General features: G+C 44.5%; 2 protein-coding genes across 2 annotated transcripts; both read left to right on the top strand.

Annotated features, from left to right (window-relative positions):
* The first annotated feature begins 7,869 nt into the window (after nt 1-7,869).
* LOC134291330 (uncharacterized) lies at nt 7,870-8,583 on the top strand. Its single transcript, XM_062858947.1, has one exon. It carries the CDS (start codon nt 7,870-7,872, stop codon nt 8,581-8,583), a length of 714 nt encoding a protein of 237 aa, XP_062714931.1.
* Nucleotides 8,584-8,601: 18 nt separating this feature from the next.
* On the top strand, nt 8,602-10,002 carry LOC134291326 (uncharacterized). The gene has a single exon (XM_062858943.1). The coding sequence runs from the start codon at nt 8,602-8,604 to the stop codon at nt 10,000-10,002; it is 1,401 nt and encodes a 466-aa protein (XP_062714927.1).
* Nucleotides 10,003-11,412: the final 1,410 nt, after the last annotated feature.

Below are 11,412 nucleotides of genomic sequence, written 5' to 3'. Positions count from 1 at the left end.
TTCCGTTTGTCCATTTTTCCTATCCTTTCGTTTGTTTCTGCTTTGTGCTTTTCATTTTCTGTCTCCATTGTTTCGTAATTGCCTATAAGTTTAGAGTAGAGAGAAAGAGGGACATCCTGTGAGTAGATATACTGTTGATTTCTAGTTATTATAATAACAGGACAAAACACTTAATGTATCTATATATATATAAATGAGTTTGAAGTCCTTTGAGGCAACAAAACTCACGAACGGATGAACCGATCTGCATGACTCTTGCACGGTTCGTTTCATATTCTTGGTGGCTGTGTTTATATGTACAAAAAGTTATGAAAATCAACCAGAAAAGTAAGAAAATTGATATAGTACTGATTTTTCATGAGCTGGGAAGGAAATCAACACGATCGAAATGAAACCAATCTAGAGTGCGGTGATATTTTGAGCTCAACAGTTGTCAAACCACCACAACCGGGCAAGACAAAGTTTGCCGGGCCAGCTAGTATAAAATAAAATACATTATTTTTTGGAGTTTTTCATTTAATTACGGTTAATATGTGTATAAGGATATGTTTAGTTCTTTTGGTTAAATTACATTTATTTTTCTAGAATGTAATACACATTTTATTTTGTTTTCGGCGTATACACCTATCCTGCATTAAGTGGCTTGCAAAAACAATGTAGATTTTTATTAATTCTCACTGAGTTGGTGTGGCCTCTCTACAAACTTTGCAAAAAAAAAATACAACAGTCATCTCGACCCGAGGACGAGACAGCAATAACAACAGCCCGTTCTGCCAAATATTTATTCTTTTAACTAAATACCATTTAATCGCCCCATGCCCCGCTTAGCCATAATTATTTATGATTTATGAGTGGTAAATACATGGGTTCACGTAAGTGACTTTGCGAACGTCATCTTCGCCGTGGCGGAAAATTACCATGTGCAAAATCGTTCTCCTCGCACACATACCTACACTCATATCGCATCGGCTTCAAACCTTAACCTATCGGGACAGAAGCTAAATTTGGGGATTCTTGCCCTACCGGGCACTCTGGTCGGGGTCCGTTTCGCTCACCGTTCTGGATGGCCGGTTGGTTGCGTGACCGTTAAGGTGATCATTCCTCCAAATTCGATTTTAATAAAACATTGACCACTGCTTCGAAGGGTGATGAAACAAAACGGCAGGCAATTACCTGCTCGGGTGTTTGGTGAACATTCTGGCGAAGAGCGGCATGAAACGGCCTGCCCATGCAATTACCGTCATATATTGGATCAATGGAATAACCTGAGATTACGTCAGTGATTCTCCCTGGAATTGCATAATATCTTGCCTAGGAATTGTCCTAGAAACTTTTTTAGAGTTTTAGACAAATCACCTTCATCTACGTAAGATTGTTCAAAAGTTACTCAAGGACGCCTTTTACCCGAACCTCCTCCACCACGGCTCGATGGACTCGTTGACTGGCCGGCATGTGGCGCGGTCATTTCGGCAGGTTCGATTTGACAACATGAAGCGATTACCACCCGAAGTTGGTTCGATTGGTTCGACGACGGGAGCATATGCGAATGGTGGTACCTACCTAGATCGATTTAAGCAGTTAGCGTGAGAAGCTGCCTTTTTTGGGGCTGTGATTAGCGATGACGTGCGCAGAGGCAGCCAGCATTCCAAACAAATGGCACCACACCACCAGTTAATGCTCGTTAGTTTTGACTAGTCTGCAATTATAGAGTTTACAATTTTTTCCCCTCTCGACCGATTTCAAATGAATTATCGACCATTTCCAGTCATAATCGCTTGAGCGGAGCCCGGCAGCAGCCGTGTGACTCCAATTTAGGCGAGTCATGTCGGAATCCAGCGAACTGAAATTTCACCGGAAAAATTACTCTCTAAACGGTGAAGATCGTTTGAGAAATTTCCAATTCGGTATAATTGCATTACTCGCAGTCTACGGGGATTACGGAGCTTTAAATGTTGGAATCCATTTATCATGCTTTGCACTCGGTTCGATTTCCCTAATACATAAATCCCCTGTGCAAAAGCCAGATTATCGCTTGACTCCGCCCTCAGTTTGTTTTTCGTCGGTGAACTGAAGGCCAGGTAAGTCAGGCACATGGCAAACATCAAAATCGTCAAAAGTAATTGTAGAATTAGCATTGTCTCGTCACTCCGTCTGCGATATGGACTTTCGGTATCGCAATCCAATTACTTGTGTGGTTTTAGGAACTTTCTCGTCTTTTGTGTGCTTAACCCTTTCCTTGGCTGATACATTCACTCGATGCACCACTAATTGTCACTGTGAGGTAGCAGTTATGGCTAATGTCGGCAATTACACATTGAAACCTGGCACTTCTAGCTAGTGGTGTCCATTAGACGAAAGTCAATTGACTTCTCAAATCGAAACAGGTCAAATCGACTTGTCATTTTCATTCATTCAGAAGGCCGGCTCCAGAGGCAAACGACTGGTGCGACGGCGAATGTGAACAGTTGAAAAACGAGAAGAATGCAACATGGGCGAGAATGCTGCAACACCGTACGAGAGCGAATGAGGCACGTTACAAACAGGCGCGGAACAGACAGAACTCAGTCTTCCGGATGAAGAAGCAGCGCCAGCAGGAAGAACGAGATCGCGAAGCGATGGAAGAGCTGTACCGCGCTAAGGACACACGAAAGTTCTACGAGAAGCTGAACCGCGCGCGCAGATGGGTAACTCTCGCTGAGACCGCCCCACTATTTACACCTTGTCTTCAAAAATGTTTAAGGTGCCAATTTTCTGAAAGCCCTCGCCCAAAAAGTAAGCAAAATGCATTTGGTTACTCAAATTGATGGACCCCCCGTTAGTTAGAGCCATAGCAAATTTTTGCAGACCCCTCGATTTTGGTCAAATGGTGGCTCACTCATACCGTTATAACTCGAAAGTTTCTCCAACAACCACCTCAAAACGAATTGTTGTTTAAAAGAGGAAAGATAGATCTACTATTTACAATAATAAAAAGTTGGGTCGGCCATATTGATTTCGGCCGCCATCTTGGATTTTTATACCACAACAATTTTTTCACCATGAGGGCAACCACCGAGAGATGTCTTTTTCTTCTTTCAAAAGTTATCTACAGTTTTGTAAATTAAGCCACGTTTTCTCCATGCATTTCCATGCGCACCGGTAAAGACATGCAACAGCATTCGAGTTTACGCCTGCACGTATACACCAAGGCGTGTGCCGCAAAATTTGGCCAAATCGGAGGTTCGTTTCCGTTTTTGACTGTTTCTCAATTATGCGGGCATTGTTTTTATAACTTTTTTAGTGTTTTGAAAAGCTCAAACCTTCAGCTTTCCATTAATGGGTTCAGAATTTTAATTCGTGTTCGTAAACACTGCGAAATAACGCTGCATTTATGTAAACGGTCGGCACCGGGCCCAGTGCACAAAAGTGGCATGATTTACAAAACGGCAGATAACTTTTGAAAGAAGAAAAAGACATCTCTAATTTTTTGATATGTTATGTATAAATGTCCCAGCTTTCAGTAGTAAGGAATCAAAGCTTGATTTTCTCAGAGATGGCGCCACCACATTAAAAGTAAAATCATTTTTCTTGTATGGACAAATCGCTGGCTTGCACTTGTTTCGCATCGCAGCGATTTGTGCCTTGGAGCAAAAAGTTGCAAATTAGAAACAAAATCATTATCCTTACGCGTTTCTTCTGGATTCATTGCAGTAACAGAGAATTGATTACATCACCATACAAATTTCAAGTTGTTTACTTCTTTTTTTCTGACTGGCATTTTGCACCCGTGTTGCGCATGATGTTTCGAGTGGATAGGTGCCAGGCGGCGCCGCTGTATATGTGAAAAACACATGGAACACGAGCGCCGTCTATGATTCCGTAGCGCAAGCTTCTCTGCTTGTTTACACTGTTATCACGTTTACCGCATTTATCAGAAAAGCGCCACTATCGGCACTTTAGCAAAACCGCAGCTGCTTGCTTCCTATTGATGCAAAAATTTTGAAAATCGGTGGTTGCCCTCATGGTGAAAAAATTGTTTTGGTATAAAAATCCAAGATGGCGGCCGAAATCAATATGGCCGACCCAACTTTTTATTATTGTCGGGGCCCGTGGCGCAGTGGTCCACACGTTCGCTTCATTAGCGGATGGTCATGGGTTCGATCCCAGCCCCGGCGCAATTTTTCGTCAGTTGCTCTTTCCCCCGAGAGCGACTGACACCTGACCCTCTTCTGAGCATATAGCTCAAACGGACCCGGAATTTGGATATCGGCGAACCGCAACTCATAATGGACGACCCCCAATTGGACTGGAAAAGGAACAGCAGCCACACATCAGCATCATCGTGCTCATCATTCTACCGTAGACAGGGTAGAAAAGTTGAAGCAGCACAAGGCACCAGTTCGAAATAGTTGAATTAGAATAGAATTCATGTAGGCGCTGTACAAAAGTGTAAGTATAGCGTCCAATTGGAATCGCTCACGTAGTGCCCTAGTGGACAAAAGAGCTGTAAATTAGGTTAAGTGATTTAAGAATAAAAAAAAAACTTTTTATTATTGTAAATAGTAGATCTATCTTTCCTCTTTTAAACAACAATTCGTTTTGAGGTGGTTGTTGGAGAAACTTTCGAGTTATAACGGTTTGAGTGAGCCACCATTTGACCAAAATCGAGGGGTCTGCAAAAATTGTTATGGCTCTAACTAACGGGAGGTCCATCAATTTGAGTAACCAAATGCATTTTTCTTACTTTTTGGGCGAGGGCTTTCAGAAAATCGGCACCTTAAACATTTTTGAAGACAAGGTGTAAATAGTGGGCCGGTCTCAGCGAGAGTTACCCAGATGCTTTGTGCCACAAGCCGACATGTGCCGAGATAATCACGGGAATATTCTTACGAGCGAGCGTGAGGTGGTCGAGAGGTGGCGGCAGCATTACGATGAGCACCTCAATGGCGACGTTGCAAGTACCGAAAATAGCGTGGTAACAGATTTAGGAGTATGTGCACAGGACGAAAGACTTCCGGCCCCTGACCACCAAGAGATTGAGGAGGAGGTTGGCCGGTTGAAAAACAACAAAGCCGCAGGGGCAGATCAACTACCAAGAGAGCTACTAAAATACAGTGGAGAAGCACTGGTGAGAGCACTACACTGGGTCATTACCAAGATTTGGGAGGAGGAAGTATTACCGGAGGAATGGATGGAAAGTACCGTGTGTCCCATCTACAAAAAGGGCGACAGGTTGGATTGCGGGAACTATAGAATATATAGTGGCAACCCTGGGTGAAGGAGCAACTTGTGAGCAGTTGTTGGAAATTTTCCCAGGATTCCGATTTACACACTAAGATCAGCTCGGTATTTTTCCCATCTTTTTACTGAGTTCTCAACAGCAGATTTAACTCGGTACGCTTGGTTGTTTCTTTTGCGGATATTCTGTAAATGAGTTACGGAGCTCAGATAATAAACTGTCAGGTAAATACGATAACCGAGTGTACCGAGATAAATCTGCTGTTTAAAACTCAGTAAAAAGATGGAAAAAATACTGAACTCAGTGAAAAAATTACTGAGCTGGAACATCTGAATCTTAGTGTGTAGCTTAGTGTGCAGCTTTTCTCGCTTCGCGCTTCAAAGTGTTGAATTCCAGTTTAGCTGCTCGCTTGTTCGGATCGTCGCCTTTCTTTTTTCGCAACTTTCGTAGAGCTTTTCAACGTTGTTTATTTTAACAACTGATTCCACCACAATTGTTTTGCATTTCGATAGAAGGCTTGGGGGGTCAAGTCACATATACCAATCAACTCATTTCGCCGAATTAAGATGATGTCTGTGTGACACATTCTACCGTGACGTTACAACGTTTTGACGCATTCGTCAATCGACTTTAACATTTCGTGAGGTGACCAGGGTACGAAAAACGGATCACGCCGAAAAAATAAACGCTTTGTCCTAAGCGGTGCATGTTGGTAACAAAGGTGCTCCGCAACAAACGCATGCCAGGCGATGAGAGCAATAAAACAAACATCGCTTGCCGTGCGTGTGCTGATATTCCGACTTTTCTGCTGAAATTTTAGACCCACATTTGGACGAAATAAGACTCTTGCAAACCTCAGAGTTGAGTTTCAGTTGTAAAACAATGCAAAAATCACGATGTGAATAGAAGGAGACAAATATTCCTACCGTTTTTGTTGTGAACAAACTCGGGAGCGATTTTGTCATTGTCTGCTAACAAAAAAACAAAGCGTTGTTGCCGTGCCTTCTTTGTTGCCTATTTTTCGCTTGCGGTGGCATATTCTGCGTACACTGGAGATGACATTACAACGCCCGTTCGGTTTCAAACAGGGTTCTGCTCGCGTTGTAACGTCACGAAAATGCACATCATGTTAGAATCAGAATAATCAGCCAAATTTGCCAGAATTTGTGAATATATTATTGCATTATCTTCACTGCTTCAAGGGGAACTTTATTCTATTGAAAATTCATTTTGTGGTAAATGGCTCGGAGGGCCAAGTTATTGCTATAAACAGTGTGAATATTCCTTCATGAAGGTTAATGACTCCGGCACCCATCTTCGGCTTAGTATCACCCATATTTTTTTTAATTTTGTCCCAAAGATTAGACCGCTGAGATCCATTACTTTGCAACGCCATGTATTTAGATTTTTCAGCAAAGAACTCATCACGCCGTCGAGATAAACATTTCTTCAATAATCTATGCGATGTCATCAATTCAAGTAAAAACGCTTCAAGATGTGTGCGAAAATTTATCGAACCAAAGGCGAGGATCTGCATACCACTAGGGGCAATTCTGCATAGGACTCTAAGGGGCAATTTCTTCAAACGGCTTAAGCGTTAAACCAGGCCTAACTATATGAGTAAGCCTGATGTTGCGTCCACCGCAAATTGAATTGTATTTTTAGCACACAACACACCAACTGAACCATTGTGTCCCACTTCACAACAAATGATAAAAAATAGCTATTGAAGTCAGTTACTACCGCCTCTTTGACCCGTGCGGTCGCGAAATACACGTTGTACAACGAGCGACGCAGTGAAGTGCCCATTCTTGCAACGACCGAAAACTCCCCAGTGCTGTGACTATTCCTCGCGAACCAGTGACCAAACTCCTAATCTGTCCACTCCGTCGTTGTCCCGCGGTTGAGCTCCGAAGAGGATTCCCTTGCGTGGACATCTTTTTGGTCCTTCGAACCGGATCCAAGTGGAACCAGTGTGCGTTGTAGTGCGAACTAATTGCCGTCGCATGAGACTCCACCGTTGCGAACGTTGTAACACGCGTGCTACCTAATCACCCTCTGTGGGTGATATATACCGATCACCGATAATTGGCTCTGTGTTGTGACTGTGCTGGGTTGGTCGGCCGAAAATTGGGCTTCCCGTCGTGTGCCCGTGTGAGCCGGCTTTGTGCAGAATAAGATCGCCGCGCGAGTACAAAGTGATTGAAAGCGAACAGTGATCGCTGGTTGAACGCTGGTCGGTGAACTTTGACACTAAGCTGGACAATTGAACCAGAAAAGAAAGCGCAGTGAATGTTGTACCGCCTGTGCACAGTGGTCAAAAGTGATAATTTAAACGTTCTTAGCGCTTGTTTTTTGGGATCGTTTTTGGGTTTATCGACAAAACCCGCACCTGTTTGCTGCCGTTTTTTGGGTTTATCGTTAAAACCTGATATTCCGTTTCCTGGTTTGGGCGTCAGAACCAGTGCCACCGTGAGTAAGGCTTGAGAGCATTGGGTCGGCGTGGCTTCGGTGAGTACACCATCTAGAGTAGGCAACTTTTTTAGAATTTCGTTGTGGTGGAGTGGATTGGCATCGCTTTTTGGATTTCGTTTGGGTTGTGGTGGCTGTTTGTGGTTATTGCTTGTTACGTGGCACTCTGAGGCAGCAGAATGGCGCTTCGAGAACGGTCGAAAATGATGAGCGTGACTGTGGACGCAATCAAGACTATCCAAGACTTCGTTGACAACTACGATGCCGAAGTTGACCAAAGTAAAATCGAATCTAGATTGATGAGATTGGATCAACTGTACAGCCGATTTGAAGCCGTCTCCATTGAGGTGGAATTGTTGATGGACGAGGAGGCTGAGACGAAGGCCACATTTACGAAAAACCGTAGTGAAATGGAAGATACATACTATGCGCTGCGTGACTTCCTCACCTTGAACAAACCCGACAAACTCTCCTCTCCCAACTCTTCCCACGTTTCTTCGTCCGTTGTGCGATTACCGAAGATCGATCTTCCGACATTCGATGGTGAGATCGATAATTGGATCCCTTTTCATGATGCCTACCGTAGCTTGATCCACAATAATAAGGATCTTGCTGCCGTCGACAAGTTCCATTATCTAATGGCGGCACTGAAGGATCCAGTAAAACGACTACTGGATACAACGAGCATCACAGGGAACAACTACAAGATCGCCTGGGATCTTCTAGTCAGTCGGTACGACAATAAGCGCCTCTTAATTAAGAACCACATCAATTCTCTTTTCAATGTAGAACCTGTTGAAGAGGAGTCTTCTGTTGCAATTCTAGCACTGGTTGATCATTTTGAACGACATGTGAAGATTCTGGCGACGTTGGGAGAGCCAACCACAGAATGAAGCTCTCTGTTAGTGCACATGGTGTGTAGTCGCTTGGACCAGAGCATCTTGAGGGACTGGGAGAGGTCAACCAGCAACAATAAGAAGAAGATTCCAACATACAGTGAACTGATTACTTTTTTGAAGGATCACGCTAGGATCCTGTTTTCACTGAACAGTGGAAGCATTACACCTCTTTGTCCGATGGAGAAACCTCATCAATCTGGTGCTTACACCGCAGCCGTTTCGAATCCCTCTCCACCGAAAGCGACCAGTTGCATTGTATGCAACCAATCCCACCGCATCTACGACTGCGAAGAATTCAAGCGAATGGAACTAGATCAGAAGCAAGACACCGTCCGGAGGAAGAAGTTGTGCTGGAACTGTCTGGGGTCCAGTCACTTCAGCCGTGAATGCTCGTCCAAACCCTGTCGGAAATGCAACGAGAACCACCACACATTGCTGCATCCGTTCACCCCCAATGACCGTTGCACTCGACCCCAATCAAACCCACCAGATCAATATGTTTCTGATTGTAACGACGAGTCTGTGATCCCTGCACTGTTGTCAATTCCCTCTCCACTTGCCTCCACCACTACACCCGCCACCCAACAGCCTACTTTCAACTCGCTAGCTGCAGCAAACTCGTACAAAACCAGCCTCCCAACAGTCTTGCTGTCTACAGCCGTGGTAAAGGTCCATGGCCCTTCGGGACGGTCCACACTCGTCCGAACTCTGCTGGACTCTTGCTCGGAGTCGAATTTTATCACCGACCGGATTGTTCAGCTTCTGGGACTGAATCGACGAAAGCAGCCAGCTGTTATCGCCGGAATGGGTGGATCTACAGTAAACAGTCACCAGTGCACCATTGCCACATTCAGTTCCGTTGATTCCACCTACTCGAACACGTTGACGTTCAACATTCTTCCCACAATCACCAACCATCTGCCCGGAAAGAGAGTTGACACTTCTGATTGGGACCTTCCTTCGACTGTGATCTTAGCCGATCCCGATTTTGCCAAGCCACGGAGCATCGACATGGTTATCGGTGCTCAGCTTTTCTTCAGCCTTCTGCGAGAAGGTCAACTATCTGTCGCTGCCGGTTCTCCGGCGAATCAGCCAATTCTCCAACGCACCGTGCTCGGTTGGGTGGTCAGTGGTCCTGTAACCACAAAAGACCAGTCACAAAAAGCAAGACCGCTCGCTCTGCTGTGCACCACTGTTCGTCACGTGAAGCCTCAACAAGCTTGTTATGTTCGGCGGCCTCCGGGAGGTCGCGGTCCAGTCGAGGAAAAACTACTTCCAACAAATCGACATTTGCAAAATCGTAAACTACAGCAACTCGTGGTCCAGCACCGCACTCTTCGAAAACCAGCGTTGATTGGGCGTTTCCATGCTGATTCTTCTGAAGGACAACCACGAGTCTCCGCTCAAGTGTAACATGAGCCGTATAGCAAGGGTATGCCCTGGCGCAGATAGACCGGTCCCTATGGTTAGACTTGCATTTGGCGCAGTCTGCGACTGGCCGATCTTAAGGGAATGCCCATTACCCATCGACGATACCGTTTCCAACTTTACTTCTATCGAAGTGCTTATCCTACAGAACAACAACACACCATCTACTATCATTTGTATCTACTACTACACAAACATTGTTAAAACATACACACTCTTGAACTAGGTTTATCTTTGAATGAAATTATTTCATTGGTGGCCGGTATGTTGCGTCCACCGCAAATTGAATTGTATTTTTAGCACACAACACACCAACTGAACCATTGTGTCCCACTTCACAACAAATGATAAAAAATAGCTATTGAAGTCAGTTACTACCGCCTCTTTGACCCGTGCGGTCGCGAAATACACGTTGTACAACGAGCGACGCAGTGAAGTGCCCATTCTTGCAACGACCGAAAACTCCCCAGTGCTGTGACTATTCCTCGCGAACCAGTGACCAAACTCCTAATCTGTCCACTCCGTCGTTGTCCCGCGGTTGAGCTCCGAAGAGGATTCCCTTGCGTGGACACCTGACTTACCAGTTAAGCCGAGGTGAAGAAATCGGCCCTAAGATCAACTTCTGTAATCTCAGAGATAAATAGACCAAACAGTGCTAAAAAAATTTTAATTACTTAGAGAGTTGGTGTCCTTGGCAAAGTTGTTTGATAAGTTAAAGAATTACAGCTGATTCATCATTGGACGTGAGATTTCGTCACTGGGCGACGCTAATTAAACGTTTATAATAGTTTGGGGCCCATATAGCCGAGGCGGTAAACGCACGGGTATTCAGCATGACCATGCTGAGGGTGACGGGTTCGATTCCCGGTCGGTCCAGGATCTTTTCGTAATGGAAATTTCCTTGACTTCCTTGGGCATAAAGTATCTTCGTGCCTGCCACACGTTATACGCATTAGTATGGTAAACGCTTGTATGGAAAAAAATAAATCCTCGCTCCAGTCGACTTTTTAGATCCCATTTAGGTCCCATATGAACTGTACAAAATTTCAGCGCAATCGGTGAAACTATAATTTAGCGCAAGCGGTTCAAAGTTTTCATAGGATTTACTATGGGAAAAGTTACACTTTCAGATAAAAAATCCCAGAGGTCGTCCCTTGTCTCCTTAATTCAAATCGATCAACATTTCTTGTAGAAAAATCATTTGTGAAACTTTCCTTCGAAGACCGCAAAACGATTGGATGCTTGTGGAAAAAGTTATTGATTTATTACCGATTAGTGATCCAACGAACGGCTTTTTGTTTTGTTTTATTAGCAGCACTGTAGGTGCTGCCTTGGCTGCTGCTGTTTCTGGGGGTGGTGATGCCTCCCGCCACCCCATGCAACATCGGCAGCAGC

The sequence above is a fragment of the Aedes albopictus genome, chromosome 1 (genome assembly GCF_035046485.1).
Source record: "Aedes albopictus strain Foshan chromosome 1, AalbF5, whole genome shotgun sequence".
Lineage (NCBI taxonomy): Eukaryota > Metazoa > Arthropoda > Insecta > Diptera > Culicidae > Aedes > Aedes albopictus.
The sequence above is the reverse complement of the archived record's forward strand: the minus strand, read 5'-3'. Positions and strand labels throughout refer to the sequence as shown.

Bases quoted from the DNA above. Each gene is read 5' to 3' on its own strand.
- LOC134291326 (XM_062858943.1), top strand. From the start codon at position 8,602: ATGGTGTGTAGTCGCTTGGACCAGAGCATCTTGAGGGACTGGGAGAGG.
- LOC134291330 (XM_062858947.1), top strand. From the start codon at position 7,870: ATGGCGCTTCGAGAACGGTCGAAAATGATGAGCGTGACTGTGGACGCA.